This window comes from Marmota marmota, unplaced genomic scaffold (genome assembly GCF_001458135.2).
Source record: "Marmota marmota marmota unplaced genomic scaffold, marMar, whole genome shotgun sequence".
NCBI classification, from domain to species: domain Eukaryota; kingdom Metazoa; phylum Chordata; class Mammalia; order Rodentia; family Sciuridae; genus Marmota; species Marmota marmota.
The window spans coordinates 66,280,442-66,303,868 of NW_025999842.1; the positions used below are offsets into that span (position 1 = coordinate 66,280,442).

The 23,427-nt window shown below is 41.9% G+C and overlaps 1 protein-coding gene across 6 annotated transcripts in view; it reads left to right on the forward strand.

Moving 5' to 3' along the window:
• Window positions 1–23,427, forward strand: part of Esr1 (estrogen receptor 1) — a 381,784-nt gene that overhangs the window by 353,769 nt on the left and 4,588 nt on the right. For 5 of the 6 annotated variants that reach the window (XM_048799971.1, XM_015502311.2, XM_048799975.1 and 2 more), the window contains one exon: window positions 19,332–19,515. In XM_048799971.1, coding sequence (XP_048655928.1) covers window positions 19,332–19,515 — 184 coding nt within the window. Of the gene's footprint in view, window positions 1–19,331; window positions 19,516–21,501; window positions 23,284–23,427 lie in introns of those variants that run through there. The other variant, XM_048799977.1, reaches the window with a different exon arrangement.

The window sequence follows — 23,427 nt, forward strand, 5'->3', positions numbered from 1 at the left end:
CAAGGGTGGAGGAAGATCTCTATCTCTGAAGACATTGACATTTCAATCTCTCAGGGGCAGTTTCCAACTCCCCAGACCCAAACTGGCCTCCATTTTCTCAGTTCAACCCAATTTATCTATTTACACTGACTTTAATTCTGTAATGACTGACTGTAATTCTGGTTTTAGTGTGTCACCACTAAAAGACACACTGAAGTTTAACCCTTATTGTGAAGCATGAAGAAAATGGAACTTAAGCCAACAATAGAGGTGGAGGTAGGGCCTTTGGGAGGTGACTGGGGTTATATAAGGTCAGGTGGAGCCCCCATGATTGAACTTCAGAGGCTCTGATAATACACACACATGTGCACACACACTGCCTGTCTCTTGCTGTCCAATGCCTCTGGATTCTGCCAGCAGTAAAGCCTGGACCCTCCCCTGTGAACCAAACTGTAAGCCAATGTATGCCTCTTTTCTTTATAACTTACCCCGTCTGTGCCATTGTGATATTAGCATCAGAAAATGAATGAAGACAGAAAATTAGTACCAAGAAATGGGACTGTTATTAGTAACAAGTTCTTGAATATGTGGAAGCAGCATTGGAAGTGTAAGGGTATGGATGAAGGCTGGAGGGTTTTGGAAGAAAATACTAGAAAAAGCCTCAAATGTTATGAGTAGAACATTATTGGCAATTCTAGCAAGGGCTCAGAAGACAGGCGACTAGGAAACTAGTCTCAATTGGAAATGAGGATCCTACTGCAGATCAGAGGAAAGGGCATCTTTGTTTCACCCTTGCAAAGAGCTTGACTGTGTTGTATTCATGCCCTCCACCTCTATTTGGCCTTCTGTGGAAGGCCCAACTTGAAAGTGATAGACTAGTATCTTTGGCAAAGGAGACTTATAAACAACAAAGCATTCAGGCTGTGGCAAAGGTATTACTGGTTGTTTTAGTCAGCTTTAGAGTGAAACTTTGGAGCAAAAGGAAATAAAAAGGAAAGATTTGGAAAATTCTTAGCATGGCCAAGTAAAAAATATATTTGAAAGAAGAAACTAAGAGGCAGCCAAGATGACACTTGTTAAAGAAATTGGTGCAGATAAATGGCAAGACAATGAGAAAAAGGTCCTGAGGCCATCTTAGGATGACCTCTCCCATTACAGGCCCAGATAAGGTTAAATTGTTTTAGAGACTGAGCCTGGGACACTTTTCCCACGGAGTCTTTGGGATTCTATTCCTTGTAGGATTCCACCACTTGTGCTAGTGGCAGACCTGGGTGGTGTCCACATTGTGCTGGTTTTGCCGGTGCTCAGGATACAGGAATTATGACATCATGATGATGCCCTTTGAAATTTCAAAGGAAAGCCTACAAAGCCAGGTAAAAGTGTGCCTTAGATTCAGATCCTCTGGGCAGAGATTCCAGTGGGGCAATGCCTTGTGGAACCTAAACAGGAATCTCAGAGAAGAAACCTAGCAGCAATATGCAAAATCCACTGCAGACAGCTGCAGGCTGTATTCAGAGCCAGCCCAAGAGAGTAAGCATGATCTGTGACCCAAAGCCTTACAGACAGGGCTGCCTAAGACCCTGGGAGGGGGCTTCCTTAACCAATACAGTGCGTACAGGATACTAAGCTTAAAGCCTTAAGCTTTATATCTTTCCTGCTGGGTTTTGGCTTACTTTGGGCTGATTACTCTTTCCTGCTTTCCTACTTCTCCCTTTAGAAATGGGAATGTGTGTCCTGTGCCTGACTTGCCATTGTACACCGGAAGTAGATAACTTGTGATGTTATAGGCTGATAGCTGGATGAAATTTGCTCTAAATCTCAGATGAGACTTTGGACTTTCGAATTAAAACTAGAATGAGATGAGACTTTGGGACTCTTTGGATGGAATTATTGTATGTTTCATGTAAGAAGAACATGAATTGGGGGAAAAAGGGGTTGAATGCTATGGTTTGATATGGTTTCTTGCCTCCCAAACTCATGTTGGAGTTTAGTCCCCATTGTGAGGGATTAAGCCTTTAGAAATTTGGGGCTGGGGCTGTGGCTCAGAGGTAGAGCATTTGTCGAGCATGCATGAGGCACTGGATTTGATCCTGGCATCACGTAAATAAAATAAAATAAACACAATAAAGGTTAAAAAAAGAGTTTAGAAACTCAATCTAGCTACAGTGTATTGGGGTGAGGCATTTGGGTAGTGCTTATGATCAGAAGGTCATCAGGGTGGGAGTCCCCATTATTGAATGGCTTTGAAGCAGAGAGAGAGAGCAGAGAACACACACAAAAATGTGCACAAACGTGTGTGTGCATTTCCTGTCTCTTGCCATAGGATATCCTGTGCTGCCTTTGGACCCTGCAGGCAGGAAAATTACAGCCAGATATGGCCCCTTCTCCTTGGACCTGAACTATGAACCAAAACAGGCCTCTTGTCTTTGTAACTTAATCAAATTTGTATTGTTAGCAAAAGAAAACAGACTGAAACAGGGAGTTTTACTATAAATTCTTGGGAGGTGGCAAAAGGTATTTGGTATAGAGAGACTGGGAATCCCTGTCTGTTCTGGATACCAGGAGGAGTTATCCACTCATGTTCAGGCCTCGGCAGGAGGAGAACCTGCTCATCATGTTTTGCGCTCATGGACACCAATGAAGGAAATGCCACCGCTCAGGTCTTTGATTTGACAACCATTTTGGCACACCCTCTGTGGGTTCTCTACAATAAATTGGTATTCTTAAGTTTGAATAAGGTGTAGATCCATGTTTTTTTTAATAATATGCCCACAGATTCTTAAAGTGCTGACTTTAAAATTCTTAGTATTTTTGCCCAGCATTGTGAACTGTAGACTTTAACAGTTTTGAGCCTTGAACCAAAGGAAACTAAGCAAAAACAACAGATAAGAAAAACCCTACCAAAGTCCTGAGCCCAGAAGTAAAAATAAAGTTCTGTTTTTTTAAAATGGGTTTTTCTTTTTCCACCAGATATTTTGAATATTGAGTGAGCATTCAAGGCATGCATAATAGTAAATGTATACTACCCTCAGAAACAGAAGTGGGGAATCAAACTTTTCTGTAAAATTTAAAGTCTGAACCCAATTGGACAGCACCTACCTGGAAGACCTACCGGTGGGCATGGCCTTTCCAATGGCCCTGTTGCTCCTCCTGTTGCTCCCTGGGATTGAAAGAGAGATGGAAAAACCAGATCCCTGCTCTGAAGTTCATCTCCCTTGTGTCCAGCCCTGCCATGGAGACACAGCCTCCCTCAGCACTGTCCCCACGGGCATGTGGCTGTGTTGAGTTTGACTGAGGTTTGCCTCGGCTCTAGTTTCTGAGTTTTTACTTTATATCCATATTGTAAGTTTTATTTTTCTTCTGCCATAAAGAAAGACAGCAATCTCCCATTATATGGAATGTTACTTATGAGTTGGACCTCAAATTTAGGATTTACTACATTCCAGTTCTTATGCTAGTGCTGAAATACAAAGCTGCTTTTAGTTACCCCATCTGTAAAATGGGAAAAACAATAGTTCTGCGTTGGGTTTTGTGTCAAGTGGGGCCTAGGGACTGTTTCCTGGAACCCAAGAATGGCTCCATGGGGTGACTCAGTGGTTGGACCAGCTGTGGGAATAGTAATGGTAATTAGAAACAACTTCTACCTTAAGGAACTCACATTCTGATGAAAAGGACAGATATAACAAGAGAATTATCCTTTTTAAATATAAAATTAGAACTATAATATAGTGCATTCAACAATGTATAGTCGTATAAAATGTAAAATTAGACAAAATGTATAATTAAGGAAACATGGAACCACCTGCATTTAACCAACCACACTAATGCTTTGATGCACCATCCTACAAGGCAGTGTAAGGGTTAAGAACAAGGGACTTTGGCTACAAGTGCAAGTCCTCTTTCTGCTGCCTCTTAGTCGTACAACATTGGGACAAATTGCTTCAACTTTTTGTGCTTCTGTTTCCTTGTCCGTGAAATGGAAATTGTAGTAATGCCTACCTGTAGGGTATTGCTAATGCCAGTCAGCTCTTAGAACAATGGCTACTGAAACTAACAATTTGCATGAGGCAAATTTTCTTTTCCATACCGCAGTGTGCATGTATTCATAAATAGTGCTGTGTGACTTAATGACCAGCAAGCATTCTGAGAAATGCTTCATTAGGTGATTTTGTTGCTGTATGAACATCAGAGTACATTTATTTTCACAGATGTGGTGAGTACAGGTCAGTTTCTCTTTGTAGCCTCTTAATGCAATCAAGAGACTCAGTAAACACAAATTGCATGAGGCTGCCCAGGTGATACAGCAGCTGACTATACACACACACACACACACACACACACACACACACAAACCAGGAGCATAGTCGTTTGTTACTGTGATCAATATCATGTGCTATGCATATTTGTGCTACACTTTTTTACTAGTGGCAGTGCAGTTGGCCTCTCCACACCAGCACCGCCACAATCATGTACTACTTTGCACTTGGACATTATGATGGCTATGACATCACTAAGCAACAGGAATTTTTCAGTTCCTTTATAGTCTTTGGTACCACTGTCCCATATGTGGTCCATCACTGAACAAAAATGTCATTCTGTGATACATGACTGTCTTTATATTTATGTATCTAATTACAATTCTATGCCTGTACTTTCTTTTAAAATAAGGTTGTAAATGGATGCATGCTGGTCATGAGGATACAACTTGGTTTATTTAACAAATCTTTCATTGTTAAACATTTAAAAGTGATTGCTTTCCTCTGATATTATAAATAATGCTAATTTTGCACTTTCAATGCCTCTTTGTCCACTTTTCATTATTAGTTTGGATACATTATTAGAAGTGGATTTACTTGGTGAAAAGGGCCAAAACATTTTTCAGGCCCTTAATACATATTGCCTACAGCTCCAGCAAACTCTATCAGTTTACACTTTTACCAACTGGGAGTCAAAGTGCGCACTTAATGCAAGCTTATAGTGCACCGTGGAACACGAGTGCAGGTTGCTGGAAAGTCCAGAGAGCATTGTCCTTCTGGCCAGGCACTGCCTGTGCACTGAAACACCCGCAGTCAGGAATTATACACAGATTATAGTATAAACACAGATTACCTTTTATCGGAGAATGTTACCTGTTTAATGATCCATACAGGTGCTTGTTACGTTCATTTTAAGTGTCCTGACTTGCACAGACATGGTGCTGGTGAGCTACTCTTTTTCCAGGCAGTGAGGGCACTCACAGGGTTGATAGTTTATGTTTTACCTTCTGCAATTGATCCTGTGCCACAGACTTTTTTTAAAGCTATATTTGCGAAAGAAAGAAAGAAAGAAAAGAAAAAGAAAGAAAGAAAGACAGAAAGGCAAGAGGTTGAAGATCTGAAAGCACATCTCTTTTAAAACTCTTCTACAAGAGGACATCCTGGTTCCTCCAGTGATTTTGCTCCATCTGGGTTCTGGGCTTTGTGTAATGGACGTGCTCTTTTCTAGTCAGTTAGAAGCTTAGAAGAAGCAGTATAGCATGTGATCCTTCTCTCCAGGTGTGCCCTCCTCTGACAAGCTATACTTTTATTCATACTGTGACCTCTCTAAATGCACGGAGGCCCCAAGGACCGAGTGAAAACTACTCTCCAGGTTCTCTGCAATGGAAGGCAGATACTAGACTCCATAGTCCATCTGGGACAGGTAGCCATTCTGAGGAAGTTCAGCATGTGGGTCAGGAAGGAACTGGCAGGGGAAGTTTATTTATTCTTTAAAATTGGCATCAACAACAGTGATGAATGAAACTTGAATGTGAAATGCCTTTTCACCATGACACCTGAAGCATAGCCCTTTCTTTTGGAAGGGAATGTGAATCATTGAGTTAGCGGAGGCTTCATGCTTAGTAAAAGCCAAGCCCTGAGCACCTGCTAGTAAGACCTTGAGCCTGTGCTATCTTGGCAGTCCAACTTGCAAGTCCTCTAGGGACTATGCATGGTCAGTCTTTGAAACTGACCTTCTTTGTACTTATATATGTAGCTAAGCTTATTGATGACATCTCAGGTATTTCTAAGGAAAATAATTCAAAAAAATCTTTTAGTAACATTAATTCCATTTCCTGGTGAAATAATAAGATTTGAAGAGTTTCATAAATGTGAACAGCCATAGAGAAGATGGAAATATTATGAAAAGAGTAATAAATAATATTTCTATAGCAAGCTCCTTAATTCTTTGGAGTATCCATTCACCAGCTGTATTTCCCTCTCAACAGTCTGGGTGTTGACAGTTTGTGAAATAATAGGAATGAAAGGAACTTTGATATTTTTTTATTTCTAAAAGCACTTTTCTCCATCAAATTATGAAAGTAATGCATGCCCAAGGCAGAGAACTTGCAAAGTAGAGAAAAGCCACCAAGAAAAATAGTCTCCCAAATGATCATGATTTTATCACACAAAAGTAATCATTATTATCATTTTGGTGAAAGTCCTTAATTAAAGAGACATTTTAGAAGATACCTGCTCATGTCTACTCCTTTTCTCCACACCATCCTGAACCCTGTTTTGAAAAGCAGAATCACTCCTAAATCATTCCAGGAAAATTATTGTTTTCTCAAAGTACTCTGGAGGTGAGTCCTTTGGCAGCCATCCCTAGTTTCTCTCCAACCTTGAAGTGAGGAAATGCCTTGAGTAGTTTTTGAGCACTGGGCTAAGGGTATGGGATGTTTGGATTCTAGTTCAAGCTCTGTCACTTATTTTACCAACTGGGTGATGTCAGTCAAGTCCCAACTCTTTGCCCTACCTGACTTCTCTCCAGATCACACATCTTCCAGCTCCAGTGCCTTTGCCTCTTTGAGCTGCTGTTTGTCAACAATTAAAATAATTGCATCCAATCAGTGGTTTGAACTTTATTTTTTACATTTTAGCAGACTTCATTTCACTTTTCAGAATAGTGTTAGGGTCATGGTAAACTACAGAGAGTTCCCAGATACCCACTTCCGCCATCTAAACGGTGTCCCTCACTATGGACACCCCAGCCAGAGTGGGACGATTGTTATAATCAATAAACCTCTGCTAGCACATCATTATCATGCCAAATCTACGGTCACACCAAGGTTCGCCCTCGGTATTGTGCATTCTGTGCTTTTGGAAAGTGTCTCCACTATTGTATTGTTACATAGAATACTTTCAGTACTCTAAAAATCCTTGTGCTCCTCTTATTCAACCTTCCCTCTGTCCACCCCTGGCAACCACTTATCTTTTACTATCCCCATAGTTTTGCCTTGTCCAGGATATCATGTAGTTGGGCTCATACATATACAGCCTTTTCATATTGGCTTCTATCACTTAGTAACATGCAAAACTTAAGTTTCTTCTGTGTTTTTTCATAGCTCAGTAGCTTGTTTTTATTTTTTAGCACTGAATAGTATTCCATTGTTTGGATGTATCAGTTTAACCATTCACACATTGAAGAACCTTTCAGTCACTTCCAAATTCTGGTCATTATGAATAAAGCTGCTAAAAACATCCATGAAAAGTTTTTGTGTGGAAATATATTTTCACTTTCTTTGGGCAAATACTAAAGAGCATGACTGCTGGATTGTGTGGTAAGGGTATGTTTAGTTTTGTAAGAAACTGCCAAAGTATTTTCAAAAGTGGCTGTGCCATATACCAGTGGAACAGAATAGAAGACACAGAGACAAACCCAGACAGAGACAGTCATCTGATCCTTGACAAAGTTTCCCCAAACACATGTTGGTAGAAAGAAAGCCTTTTAAACAAATAGTACTTGGAAAAACTGATTATCCATACATAGAAGAATGAAACTAGATCCATCTCTGTCACCGGGCACAAAATGGATCACAGACCTAAAATTAGACCAGAAACTTTGCGAATGCTAGAAGAAAATGTAGGGTCACCACTCCTACATATAAGTACAGACAACGACTTCCTCAATAGGGCTCCTAAAGCTCAGTAAATAACAGTAAGAATCAGTAAATGGGATGACATAAAATTTAAAAGCTTCTGTACAGCAAAGGAGACAATTAGGAGGGGAAGAGAGAACCAACAGAATGGGAGAAAGTACTTGCTAGCTCTTTGGAAAGAGGATCCATATCCATAATGTACAAAGAACTCAAAAAACTTACCACTAAAAAACAAATAACCCATACAATAAATGGGCAAATGAACTAAACAGACACTTCTAAAGTACTACAAATGGTCAAAAAATGTTTGAAAAATGTTCAAAATCTTTAGCAATTAGGGGAATGCAAAACTACACTGAGATTTCATCTCACTCCAGCTGGAGTGGCAGCCATCAAGAGTGCAAAAAATAATAAAAGCTGGAGAGGATGCAGAAGAAGGGAACACTTTTACACTGTTGATGGAACTGTAAGTTAGTCCAACCACTGTGGAAGTCAGTACAGAAGTTCCTCAAAAGACTAGGAATGGAATCACTGTTACTCCCAGCTATATCAATCCCTGGTATTTATTCTGAATTAAAGTCATTGTAGTATGGTGATATATGTATACTCATATATATAGCAGCATGATTCACAAAGCCAAACTGTGGAACCAACCTATCAATAGATGAATAGATAATGAAAATATGGTATACATACAGAATGGAGTTTTATTCAGTTATAAAAAAATGAAATTATGTTATTTTCAGGATAATGGATAGACCTTGGGAACATTACATTAAGTGAAAGAAGCCAAACTCCCATATTATCTCATATGTGAAAGCTAGAGGGAATGGAGGGGAAAATGCAGGGGGAGTCTCACAAAAATCAAAGAGAGACAAGTAGAATAGAGAAAAAAGACTATGGGGAACAAAATTTACCAAATTATATTGTTATAATGTGTGCATGTACAAATATGTAATGGTGAATTCCACCCTTATGCATAATTATAATGCACCAATTTAAAAAAAAAATTGGAAAAGAAAAAGATCAACAGTAACAATAAAAAACCAAAATGGCTGTGTCATACATTTCCACCAACACAAATAAGAGTTCCTTTTGCACCACATCCTTGTCAGCATTTGCTATTGTCAATGCTCTGGATTTGGGCTATGCTAAGATATGTGCAGTGGTATTTCATTGTGGTTTTAATTCGCAATTTCTGAATTATATATGATGCTAAGTATCTTTTTATATGCTTAATTGTCATCTGTATATTTTTCTTGGTGAGTTGTTTGTTAAGGTCTCTGGCCCATTTTTTAAATTGGGTTTTGTTGAGTTTGAACAGTTCTTTGTATATGTTGTATAATAGTCATTTATTGGATGTGTCTTTTGCAAATATTTTTTCCAGTCTCTGGTTTGTCCTCTCATTTTCTGGAGATCAATGTTTTTTGCACTTACTTGTGCTAAAATTAAGCACCATAGAAGGATCCACAGAGCCACCACAGGATTGGGTACTGGTAGCAAGAAGAGCAGGAGTGGGCTTTAGGCTTCCCCTATCATTCTCCCTGCTTGAATCAGAAAAGTCTGATTTCACCCAGTTTATATATGAGAGTTTACATGGGGTTCACTATTTGTACAAAGGTTGTTTTGATTCTCAAAAGTTTGAAGTGTGATGATGATCTTAAGGCATCTCTTACATTTATAATTCTAAAATCCTGTACCTCGGTTTGTGTAGTGTAAGTTTCCTTTCCTTAAGAAAAATAAAGTAAACCTGTTACAGTTATTCAATAGAGTTTTAAATCCACTCTAGTATACACTGAAAATGATGGGATGGATCTACCTAAAGATACATACAATCTGCATGACCAAAACAGGAATAACCAGAAAAAACTCTCAGCCATTTCAATTTGTAACTAGGATAAAAAGGAAAAAATACTTCTGAAGGTTTGTGGTTGAGGAGATAAACATGCAGATAAGAGTGAAGAGGGCATTACTTCACATATTAGCTGCTGGAGCTGAATATCACAGGGTAGTTAAGCAGGCTGCTTGGTTCAGAATGATGTGACCATGTGCAAATCAGCTAACGGTATATGCTTAGGTTTGTCATTTTTTCCTGGAGTCAAGGCTAAGTCAGATGAATATTTCATGATGTTTTATAAACACTTCTCCTCACACTAACACCGTTCATTGATTTGGCAGAGAGCAAGGGAGCATCTTTTCCATTCTCTTATTCATACACTGTTTATTCCACAGAGAGTTTGACTGACCAAATTTCATGCCAGGCAAAGGGGCAAACTAACAGTTGACAAAATCTGCATAAAAGAATAATACCATGAAGAAGACAATAAATTCAGGAGTCAGATTAGCACACAGATGTACACCTCTGTTCAGATCCTAGGTTGGTCCACAATTTGGCTCTCAATTTCTTTGCCTGGCCAAACCAAAGAGGAGGACAAATTCCATTATCAGGTTCATAGGCTTTTAATGAAATAAAATGGACTCGGTTGTTCACCATGAAAACTCTCCTTCAGGCTGTTAGGATGAATTGAAACCCTTACCACTATAACAATGAGGCTGGACCAAAGCATTGGTGAGTGGTAGAGTTCATAATGCAGAATGGGAAGCCCAAATTCCATCTTTCACATAGCCTTCAAGATTAGGAGTCTAATTTCCATCCTGCTTATTCTTCATCATTTTCCTCCCTAGGTGTGTGATGTGGATGTCAAAGTATCTTCTGGTCACTGCCATTGTGTAATGAATTAACTGAAAATGTAATGGCTTAAAATATTGATCATAAATTTGGACAGGGCACAGAGGGAATGACAGTCTCCTCTCCATGGTGTTAGGGTCTTCAGATGAGGATACTTGTCAACTGGGGTAATTTGGTTGTCATGAGCTAAAGTGACCTGGAGTTACCTCTGTTGGCTCACTGGAAATTGATGTTGGCTATTGGGTGGACTATCAATGGGATCAAATAGGATGGCCATTTGTGGCCTCTCTACAGCATGGTATACTAGACCTCTTAGAAGGTGGCAAGTGCTTCCAAAGCAAATATCCTGACAAGGCCAAAGCTTCATGACCTTTTATGACATATGCTTAGAAGTCATGCAAAGTCACTTTCAGCCCATACCATTGATGACAAGCAAGTTATGAGCTCATCCAAATTCAAGGGAGGGTGAACAGACCGCATATCTTCATAGGAAGAATGCCAAGATGTCCTTATAGAAGCCATGTGGGTAGGAGATATTGGCATGGTCATCTTTGGAAAATAAAATCTGCCCCAGTATGTCAGAGCTGCTTCCTGTTCTGTGTTGTTGCTCCCTGGTCCTTAAAATACCAGTTAAGAAAATGCCTTTTCTGGAAAGAAAAGGAAACTGTCAGGACCTCCTGAGACTAAGCCAGCTCCTTGTGGTTAGGAGTCCCACGTGGAACCTCGTACAAATTCCTCTGCAATAGATGGGCTGCACAATTTCCACCAACTTTGTCTTGGGAGCATTTCCTTTCTGACCTTGAAGAGGTAAAACCTTGGATGATTATTAATATATTACAAATATAATTAACAAAACTAAGACTCCTAAACAAACTACATGTCCACAATGGCTTTATCCTAAAAGGAATAAGGGTAAGTGATTAAAAAAGCTTAAGAAGTGGGACTTCACATGTAAAAGTGAAACATATTTGACACTTAAATGTAAAAGAGAAGTCCATATTTAAGATGTTTTCCTTCAAGTCATCTGAGTCAGTTCATCTGAAGTCATCATTAAGAAATTTTTCTTCTGAGTCAGTTTGACTATGTTGATGACCAAGTATTTACCTTCTAGAACATCTAGTACATTTCACAAAAAAAAAAAAAAATTACCAAATTGACAAATGTCACTGAATCAGAAATACATAGTTTCATAGTCATTGCTGCCAAGAGGGCACTCATAGGGACCTAGCATTGCCAAGTGAATAGGGCCACCATGTTCCCACGCCGGGTTCTGGCAGGGACTCTCAACTTCACTTTGATCTCTCTCACATTGAGACCACTGAGAGCGGACTTCTGTGAGTGTGTAGTCTTATACACATTAGTGTAATTGCACACATTGGCACAAAGATGGGGTTATAGGTGGATTCACACCAGGTGAATAACTACACATCAGTAGAAGCATAGAAGTTTCCTGTCTATGGACACTTCAAAGTGATAGTGTCTTTTTTCTATGACAATGAATTTACTTAATGGCTGGCAGCCTTTAGGTAGATGGAGGATGGGGGCTGATCCCTAGAAAGACCAGGCACGATTCGAGGGCTGAAGACTGAGTTGAGCACCAGTGGTCAGTGGTGTAACCAGTCATGCTCATGCAGTGAAGCCTCCACAAAAACCCCAAAGGTCAAGGCTCAAGCACGTCAGGATAGATGACATGTGGCAATTTCTGGAGGTGGTGAGCCCTGGAAAGACCTGAGATCTCTCTCTGCTTGTTCCAGGCATCTCTTCATCTGTACCCTTTGCAATATCCTTTATAATAAACCACTAAACATCAATGTTTCTCTGAGTTTTGTGAGCTGCTTGAGCAAATTAATGTAACTCAAGCAAGGAGGAGGTTGTGGGAACCCTGATTTCCAGTTGGTGAGTCAGAAGCCCAAGTAGAACAACTGGGAGCTGGTGGCTGGCATATGAAGGGGGTGGGATCACAGTCCTGGGGATGGAGCCCTCACCTGTGGGAACCAGTGCCATCTCCAGGTTGATAGTGTCAGAACCAAATTGAATTAGAGGACAGCAGCTGGTGAGGAGAAGTCCTCACCCTTCTCAGGGTCACAGATGTCCTCTGTGTCTATTGTGGTGTGAGAGCACAGGAAAAATGGCTTGTTTTTCTAACTCGGTGTCCTAGTCCTCTTCCATGTGGTCATTGAGGGATGCAGGTGAATGAGGACTCTGCTTTCTTAAATGAGTGGTTTCCAAGGAGATCCTTGGAGTTCTCTCCATTCTCACCAGCCAGGCTGGAAAGTGGGAGGGGCCCAGGGGAGCACAAGTGGTCCAGGAAATCCATGAAGACAATTTCCCGAAGTTATTGTTGTGTTGTGGCACTTTTCATGGAACAGAGACACAATATATACTTTCGGTAGCCATATTTACATTTTAGGAGCCACAATATGAAAAAACCAAGGTAATCACATGGCTTTTCTTCCTGGCTGCATGTGTCTTCTTAATGGAGGATGTTATTAAATCACAGATATCAGACTCCTTCCTTGGCTTCCAATCATCATGTTAGGGAGGAACCTGGGTAGCTGCATGTTACAAAATTCCACAGAAGATTCTGAAAGAAAGCCAAGATTGGAAATCACAAACATAGGAAAAAATATGGAAATGCCTACTGGCATTTAAAACATAAAAATATATGTAACACTTTGACTATCTTGAAATGAAATAGATAATATTACACCTAGATGCATGATAGTAAAAAAAAAAAAAACAATGTACTTTCAAAACTCTCACATAAAAGATGAAAAATATTGAACTCATTTAAAATAAGATGATATCTATTTCAATATAGATATCCAGGTTTAAGAAAAGTAGAAAATGCAATAAAGTAAGTAAAATGCTCTCTTGTTTTCAGAGTGAATGTTTGGATATAAGATGATCAGAAGCCTTTCTGTCCAAGTACAGGCCTAGGAAAAAAGCAGAGCTAGAGATGGACACTAGAGGAAGAAGATGAAAAACTAACATAACCTATTTGTACATAATAAAAAGAGAAAAATAAATAGATCTAGTAATAACATGCCAAGAAAAACCAAAGAGTGTAAAGGTGAAAGAAAACTTAGGGAGTAAAGTAATTTTTGCAAATGCTGGGCATTATTCTAAGTTTATTGTCAAAGTGATTCCCTCTCTGTCTGCATGAAGATTTCATCTCACTCCAGTCAGAATGGCAGCCATCAAGAATACAAACAATAATTAACACTGGAGAGGATATGGGGGAAAAGGAACACTTTTACACTGATGGTGGATTGCAAATTAGTACAACCACTATGGAAATCAGTATGGAGGTTCCTTAAAAAACTAGAAATGAAACCATCATATGACCCACCCATACCACTCCTTGATATTTATCCTAAAGAACTGAAATCAACATACTATAGTGATACATGCAGACCTATGTTTATGCAGCACAATTCACTATAGCAAAACTATAGAACCAGCGTAGGTGTCCATCAGTGGATGAATGGATAAAGAAAATGTGGAATATATACGTAATGGAATTTTATTTGTCTATAAAGAAGAGTATTTATGACATTTTCTGGAAAACAGATGGAACTTGAGAACACTATGTTAAGCAATAGAAGCCAAACTCAGAAATCCAAAGGTTGTATGTTTTCTCTTATATGTGGAGTCTCGGAAGAAAAAGAAAGGTGTGTGTATGTGGACGATTCCATGAAATTCACTAGAGACAAGGGATAGGGGGAGGGAGAAAGACAGGAAATGAGAGATATTGAGGACTGAAATTGATCATGACTATTACATTGTGTGCATGTATGAATATGTATTAAAGAATCCCACCATTATGTATAATTATAGTGCACCAATAAAAAGGTGGAAAAAAAGTGATTTCCTTTGTTATGATGCAGGATGAGAAAGTGCCAACTCTCCTATCTTAATAGGCTAGGATAATGGGATACATTGGGATGTTGAGAAACATATCCTAATATCCCACTACATTCAAGGCAGATATTCAGTCAGTCTCTTAAACTTGAAAAGGCCTTAGAGACTAGATCCTTTGGCTAGGCAATGGAGAAGAGATGATAGATTGGAAAAAGTAACAGCCAAACACAGAGGAGGTATCAGGAAGTACATGGGAAACTCAGGAGACAGTGCCAACATAAGACAGAAAGAATAAGAATCCCCAAATATCTTAAATATGTACTTTTCACAAAATGGATTCCTTTATAAGTAATATTATAAAATTACTTAAAATGTATAGGAGGCAATAACACAATATTCCACTGGTGTTTACTCTTTTACAATCATCTATTCTACTTTTGCTTAGAAGAGTCTCATATCTCCTCTCTATATATTCACAACCAATTGTGGTTTTATTTTTTGTAGTATCTGCAGAGTAGCCCTGAAATCATCCAACTGAATGTGCACATGGAAAGCTTATACAATGCCCTCAGTTGACAGACTGCATAAAGAGAATCAGTTATTTAATAATTTGAGAATATGCATTCTGCTTAATCTTCTCTCTCTATAAACCAGTTTGTGTACTAGACTTTTAAGTACAGCCTGTGAAAGCTTTTGAAATGGTGTGAGTGTTTGTGTCTGTTGCTGGGATGAAACCCAGGACCTTGCCCATACTAGGCAAGTTTCCTACCACTGAGCTACACTCCCAGCCCACTTCTCAAATTTTTTTCTTACAAATTTCTATTTGCAATAATTTTTATTGTAGGACTTTCAAGAGGCGTAGAGACTGGAAAAAATCCTTGTTTGTCTGGGGCTGACTTGCACATTGTAGGACATCTAGCACAGCCCCTGCCACCAAGTGGCAGCAGCAACCATGAGTTGTCCCAAGACTCCACCAGGGACAGGACCACCCCCAGGAAGAATGGTAGCAGAGGCGAAGCCCACAAGTGTGGGTCATCAAGCCATTGGGCCTCAAAGTCACTTCTGAGCCAACACTCTATTTGGTTATTTGGTTGTGGGAACAGTTCTCTGCAGAAACCCAAAAATGCCAGCATGCTGATTCATCACAGGGTCCTCGATGAATGCTGGGCATTCCTCCTCATCCAAGCCCAGTGACAGTGTCCTGGCCCAGATCACTGACAGCTGTGGACTTAGTCTTTGCTATTTTTTCCCTTTGAATCATTCCCCCTCCCATTCCCTCTTTTATCAAGATGCCATAGACTGAAGAACTCTCCCAGGGCCTATTGTCACATTCTTCCTTTTGGAAAAGGGGAGGGGAAGGGAATGTGGCCTTGCTTGAAGAATTTGTCCTCAAGCAGCTGGTAAGCCAGGGACCCGCATTGGTCAGTTCTCTACTACAGTGCCCCCCAGTGGAGGCCAATGGCAGGGCAAGTTGGGGACTCCAGGGGCTACTTGTGCTTCCTCGGGCCAGTGGCAGACAGACACCTGTGTGCTGCAGAGCCAAGCCTACCTTCCCCCAGCTTCCAGAAGCCACTACTATCTAGAAAAGAGCTGAGGAATAAGGAGGAGATTACATGGGGTGAAGATGGAAAGGGAAACAGGAAGAGGTGTCTATGCAGGAGAGAAGGTGCCCGAGAGCAGAATCCAATTCATGAGATCCAGAGAACAGGAGAGGAAAGTCAAGATCTCTTGCACATGGGGGTCTCTGTGTGTTTGAACTCTCCATTCTTCTCTACCAGCGTGCTTCCCACAGACTTTTTCTAAATCTCTCAATGGTGGCTGCAAGATTCAGAGTATGTAGAATCTCAGATCTGCCTACCAGGCCAACCATGGGCAGTGACATACAAGTGCTCTTTCTTTTCTCCTCTGCGCTGTCTTCGGGATTTGGACCCATCTCCAGAGTTGCAACAGTCTGCCTTGCTGCAAGACTCCGAAGGCTCTCAGTGTCTGCTCACTGGCTCCTGCTGCAGGGAGCCAGGGAGCAGCCTTACCAGCAGCCCTGCTTTGCTCTTGCTCATTGACAGTGGTCGCCAGTGAACCTGAAGCATTCTGGGAATTTGGATTGCTGTTGCTTCTCAGACGGCTCCTTAAGGCAATAGGCAGCAAACATGGACCACATTCTGCTGGAAAGGCCCCAAAAGATGATGGCTGCTGTTGTCAATTATTGGCATTTTTACAGGGCTGCATTTTTATTTCTAAGTATATTTGCACAGCTAGGAAGCATCTGCTGACAAGGATGAGATGATAAGCTGTACTGGTGCCAGAGCAGGACTGGAAAAACAGGCTTGTTCTGAGAATGGCCCACATCTCGAGAGTCACTGTTAAGAAAATCCTCTCTCCACAGGCAAAATCTGCTCTTAAAATATTAACACTTGAAAGGAAATAAGGCATGGAATCCCTATCAAAGAGCACAGTGATGCACACAATAGGTTCTCAGTTATTACTTGCTGGATGAAGGAACCTATGCAGCCATGCTCATGGGAAAACTTGACTTGCTCATGCCTGGGTGCTGCCTCTTTTATCTCCACTGGAAAGTGCTTCATGAAATGCTGGCCCCCGGGACTGGTGAAGGTCTAGAGTGTGTCTTTGCTACTGAGCCCACAGTAGGAGGAGAAGTGAAGCCCAAGGGTCAAGCAGGACCCTCTGTGCTGTTTGACCCTCATTTCTGGGTTCCCTTGAACAAGAAAGGGGTCATTGGTGAATGAGGCCAGTATCCTGGGTGGTAACAGAAACGGAAACTGGTAAAAATTGCATCATTCAAGTTGGATTGACTTAGCCTTGTGGCCTGGGTGGGTTCCCAGGATATCCAGTCCATGGCAGGACCTGTAGCTGATGAAGCTGGACTGTGGATAATGACATAAAGGACAGATCTCGAGAGGCAGAGCCCATGGGGAGCTTAGCCAGGGCCACCCCTGACCCCAACCCACCCTTGTATATCTCCATGCTACGTGCTACGTCCAATCCAACCCCATGGCTACTGGACATTGCCCATTTTTCTGATAGACACATTTTTTCTCTGTCAACAACCCACATAAAATGTAAGTGAAGGAATTTTGCAATTTCCTTCTTATCCCACTACCTGTCTGCTGCTTGCTTGTTATGTGCTTTGTTTACTTTGGATCCATGTGCCTCCAGGTACCAAAAATGCCTTGATGGTATTTGATGGCATGCTAGCCACTCTTATTTTGTTGTTGTTGTTTGTTTGTTTGTTTTAAACCTTAGCCATTTTCTATTCTGGGCAATTACAACTCTGTTTACTATAAGTTCCTCTAAGGAGGTGTTTTCTTTAATCCCAACCCACAGATTGCTGCGTGGGCAGTAACTTTTGAATTACATTTAAACAGTATTAAGTTGGGGGCTGCAAACTAGGAAGATTTTAATTTGAAGGTGCTGGTGAGGACAGAGGAGGGGAAGAGAAGTTAGTCATGAGATGGCCAGTGAGCTGAATGAAGGGAGGCTAAAAAATAGTGCTACATACTCATAACTAGGAGAAAAGCTCTGTGCCTTCTACTCCCTATAAGATAGTGTGATTGAGCAGGAAGTGCTTATTTCTGGAGGTTTAGCTGATAGAAAATCTGTGGTCCCAAGACAAGCACATTCCATCCAGCCCTTCTTAATACTCCTCAACCCTCCCCACCTTGTGCTGGGGCTCAGCTCAAAATTTACTGGAACAGTCAGGATTCTTTCTGTTGAAAGTGGCAGAAACTCAACTCCCATTATCTTAAGCAAAGAGAGAATTTGTTGATTCACATGTTAGGAAGGATACTATGAAAGCTCAAAGGTCAAATGAAAACTATATAAGAACTAGGGTCTTGTGACTGAATAGAGTCTCTCTCTCTCTCTCTCTCTCTCTCTCTCTCTCTCTCTCTCTCTCTCTCTTTCTCCACTCTGCTTATTGCTGTAAAGCTCCTTCTGCAGATCAGAGCTCCATGTACTAGAAAGAGGGCCATTTAAAGCTCTATACAGCATTCTCATCTCCTAGCTTAGCAACCCTAGAAGAAGGGGTTTCTAGCTTACAACCTCCATGTACAACCTCAGAAGAGAGGTGTCCTGTAGCTGTGGCTCAGTGACAGAGTACTTGTCCAGAGTAAGCAAGGCCCTAGATTTGAACTCAAACATAAGAAAAAAAATTCCAGAAAGGGTCTCTTTTGTCTAGCTCAGGACTGGTGCTGTCCAGAATGGAGTGCATGATGGTCTCAGCTGCAGTCCTGACCCTACCTGTGGCACAGAGAGCTGGAGAAAAGCAAGAGAGGGTTACCTGGAGTAGAAACAGCTATTTCCAAGATCCTCTGCACTCACCCTTATCCTAAACCATCAGCTGACACTGAAAAGGGCTTAGGCCCCAAATCTCAATGGAAACACAGAAGCAAAGCAAATCCTACCTGGAAAGCCACCTTCCAGTCACACCAGGTCTCCTAGAGTCTGCCTTCTCATCATCAGCTGTGCTATCCAAGCTTTGCACCTACTGTGCAAGCTTGGTAGCAGGTCAGAGCATCCCTCTGCCCTGAAAAGAAGCAATAGTGGCTTCCCCACAGGGTTGTGGTTCACACTGGTGTTAAATGGACAGTTCACACTGGTGTCAGATAGATCCCAGAAGGGTGGCCAGTGTCCCACAGCCCCAGTGCTCACAGTTCTATCCTAGGAATCTTGACTCCGGCACAGGGGGCCATATTGGTTTCTGGCGGCTCCCAGACTTGCATGTTCATTAGGAATTTCATGGAGTTGCTTGGTCTTAAATGGTTCCAGAATGTTCCTACTGCTGTACTGCTGTGCCAGAATGGGCTCTGGCTCACTATTTTGTCTCATGGACATTTCCAGTCTCCAAGACCTCATCCTCTTTGAGTCTCTCTTTCTGTGCACATTCAGGAGTATACACATTTCTGTCCAGCACCCTGAAGTCTCTGGAAGAAAAGGACCATATCCACCGGGTCCTTGACAAGATCACAGACACCTTGATCCACCTGATGGCCAAGGCAGGCCTGACCCTGCAGCAGCAGCACCGGCGCCTGGCCCAGCTCCTGCTCATCCTCTCCCACATCCGGCACATGAGGTCAGTCATCCATGGGGTCCCCTGGGAGAGACCTAAAGGAAGCTTGCCCCAGCCCTGTGTGACAGCTGGCTCAGGAAGGGCCACTGCCTATATATGGAGAGCACCCTTGAGACAGTTCTGGGCGTATAATAAGCTCGCATGCTATGGTAGGATAGAGGAGGGAGGCGTTGCTCTGCCTAGGGCACGGGGCAAGTGTTGGAGAACGCTTCATAGAGAGTGTGGTGTGTGTGCTGGGTTGGAAGCATGTGCAAGGTCTTATGGGTGGGGGAGGAGGCCAATCAAAGCAAGTCAGTCAGCACAAGCCCCTCTCCTGAGGGGGCACATCCCTCCTGCTCCCTTCCAAGCTCGCCTGAGTTACACTCAGAGATCCTAAATGACAGACTGTTAAGATGCCTGATGGAGGGTCAACCTTGACCTCTCCATAGCTCCTTAACCCCTCCTTGTCATCTCTATTCCATTTCCACTGCCCTTTCTGTACCAGCCACCTAACATGTCTGTCTGCCTTTAATCTTGACCCTTTCAAACTATCCTGCGTGATGTAGCCAGAGTGATCATTCTTATACCAAATCTGATCATGAAATCTCCCTGCTTAAAACCTCTCAGGGGCTTCCCATTGCTTTTAAATAAAAGTTATATAAATCCCTTCATTTTGTTTATGTTACTCTTTGTGGTCCAGCCCTACTTAACTTACAGGGACCTCCTTGTAGTCTGAGCCCTGCCTCCATAGTAAGCTGCTCTCTATGTCCTCTGGGAGCCTGCACCTCAGGCTGCAGATGGGCCAGGCAGCTCTGCTGATCTCAGCTGGATACACTCACACATCTGTAGGGCACAGGTGGGAGAGTCTGCTTCAAGCTGCAGCCCTGCAGGTGGGCCAGCTGACAGCTTTATGTGTCTGGTGCATCTTCCTTGCACCCACAGGTTGACGTGTGCTGGGCAGAGGCAGATGAAGCAAGCCCTTTTGGGCAAGTGCATCATTTCCATTAACATTCCCCTAGCCAACCAAGTCAGGTGGTGAACCCAAAGTCAAGTATCATGGACACATGGTGGCAAGGGTGTGTGTGTGTGTGAATATTTCTAAATAGTACTCAAAACTTGTCATCACGTAGATCTCTCTCCTTTCTGGAAAGTATGTCCTGACCCTTTAGACTTGTTCTTCTTAATTGTTATTGCCCATTTCATTAACCTCCTGCCCAAATAGACTGTAAACTCTGTGAGGCTATGATCACAATTTGTCTTACCCTGTATACCCTACACAACCCAGCACAGTGCTAAGCACATAGTAAAATGCAGTGAATATTATTTACAGAGGAAATAGAATCTCTTTATGCCAAAAGGTAAAGGTAGCCTCATTTCTTTTCTAAAGAATCATGAAACTTGGCTGCCAACAGGCTTAGGGGATGCCATTCTCATAGGTAGAGCTCAGCCTGCAAGGAAGAGATGAAGAAAATATGGATTCTTTATCACAGACTCCAGAAAGTTCACGATAATGACAATGATATGAAATGATAGCACTAGAGAAAAGTACCATGGGTGATAAAACCTGCATGACCTTGAACTTATACAAGGACCCTAGGAATCAAAAAGAGGTATCTTTGAGGAAAGGACCAAGATGTTTAGAGGGAGTGGAAATAGTTCATTTTCAAGGGACCTTCATTCAATCTTTAGCTGTATGATTCAAATGGCAAGAAGTTTTTCCCATCAAAGTCCTAGTTGTCTCCTTTCTGGAGACAATCTTGCAAAATTGTTAGATTCTTGATAAAAGAGAAGTACCTTTTTTCCCTTTATATCCCCCAGAGTGCTGTAGATGAATACTTACATACAAAATGTGCTCATAAAATTATAACTGAGTGAATGAATGAATGAGAGAATGAATCAGTGAACAAATGAGTCCTGATAGGTTTTCCCCTTCCTATGAATCTGAAATTCATAAGTAAAGAATTCCACTTGGGAAAGTTGGGAGAAAGTGATTACAATCTCTGTTCTCAGGATTCCCCAAGAATCCCTGTGTAGCAGAGGAAGGACTCACACTGCCAGGTAGAGTAGGTGATTGCACCAGGGTAAACAATTCAACCCTTTCCTGTCTTTGCCTTTTGATGAGCCTCCTAGAGAAAGAAGCAGAAAAATGGCTCAGAATATCATATATCCTGCCGGATTACCTGGTGTAGACAATAACCTTACCTGGAAGAAAACAGACCGTCTTTTACTTTGAGCTAGGAATTTCAGGCATGTTATAGAAATCCCACACCCCATGGATGTGTTTATTTGTTGATAGGAATCGATGACTATTCAAATTCATTAACAGCCTGACAGCATTAGCAAGCTGAACTGGTTAATATCAAGTATATTGGCACTAGACATCCAGCCCTGGCTGATTTTACTGGGCACAGCAGAGTGGAAGCTCTGTTAGAATTTCTTTAGGAATTGTGTGAAAAACTAGAGAAAGATGTTGTTTTATTGAAAGCTTTGAGCGTCCCACCCCCTCACTCTCTTTCTCTCTTCTTCTCTCTCTTTCCCTCTCTCCCTCCCTTCCCATACCCCTCTGTCTCTCTCACTCATTCACATATACAAAATAATATTTTGGTGCCTCACGACAGCTAATCTAAGTCCCAGAACTCTGTTTTGTCAAGCGTGGCTCCAGCCATATGCTGCTATTCAAAGAATTTAACACCAGATTTCATCTGACTGTAAATGTGATTCATTACATTGCATGAGCAAGACGGTGGCGGATCCAAGGGGCATTTAACTTTAACGGCATCTAAATTAAATAGCAAAACAATAACAAAATAACACTCATCTAGGTTGGGCTGTAGACCTGGATGACTCTGATGCTGGGTTTCCATGGCAGGACCCCAATCTGTGCTTGCGTCCCCCTCGCCCCACCCCTAACACTGCAAATATTTTCCAGGACATTTTTTTGGTCCTGTCTCCTCATGATACATATTTTCTTTCTTAAGAAATGTTAAGCTAGATAGTCATTGTTGCAGCCCCCTCCCACCTCATGCTGTGGTGAGAACAGAAGAGAGGTGGCTGGTGGAGGGTAGAGGAGGGGCATGTGACAGAGAGGAGTGACATTTGCCTATGTTCCCCTTGCCGATTTACCCCCATTTGCAAGACACCAAGTTCCGGACACAGTTCTAGGCTATGGTAGATGACAGGATGGACAGATCCTCTCCTCCTGTAACTTGTACTATGCTGGGTTGTGTGTGTGTGTCTGTGTGTGTGGGGGGAGGAATAAACACACATGAGCACACAGGAGAATTCCAGGTTGTGTTAACTGTAAGAAGGAAGACGGAACAATTCAGAAGAGAGCAGCTCAGACTGTAGGGCCAGGGCCTCGTGCCACAGGGGTAGCAGATACTTCCCAGAGGAGGTGACATTTGAAGATTTGGGGAAGTACATCCAGGGAGAGAGATTGGCAGGTGCAGAGCCCCTAAATCTAGGAGGATCCTAGTTCCTTTACAGGACAGCACAAAAACCAGTGTGGCTAAGGAGTGTGAGTTAGGGACAGAAGACAGGATGAGCACCATGAAGGAGGACAAGGAAGGTCACTTGGGCCTTGGAGAGTGTGGACAGAAATTTCTGTTTTGTTCTGAGTTTGCTGGGAAGCCATGGAGAGGTTTAAGCAAGGGAGCTTCTTGAACAGCTTCAAATATCATAGTTTCACTCCTGCCTGGCTGTACCTCTTCTGTTCTCTTTTTACATGTAAAGGTGAGAGAGGGGAATGGGGTCTCATGCCAGGATGTAGAAGAAAGTCACCTGCGTAAACAGTACACTGTCAGTGAAGTGACTGGAGAGAGAGTGGGTTTGTGGGGGGGTGGGACTGCCCTTGTAGGATGGGAAAATGAAACACAAATGAAGATAAGTCCCAGACTGGGGTCTCAGCAGCCCTCAGGTTTCTGCAGGTGCCGTCCA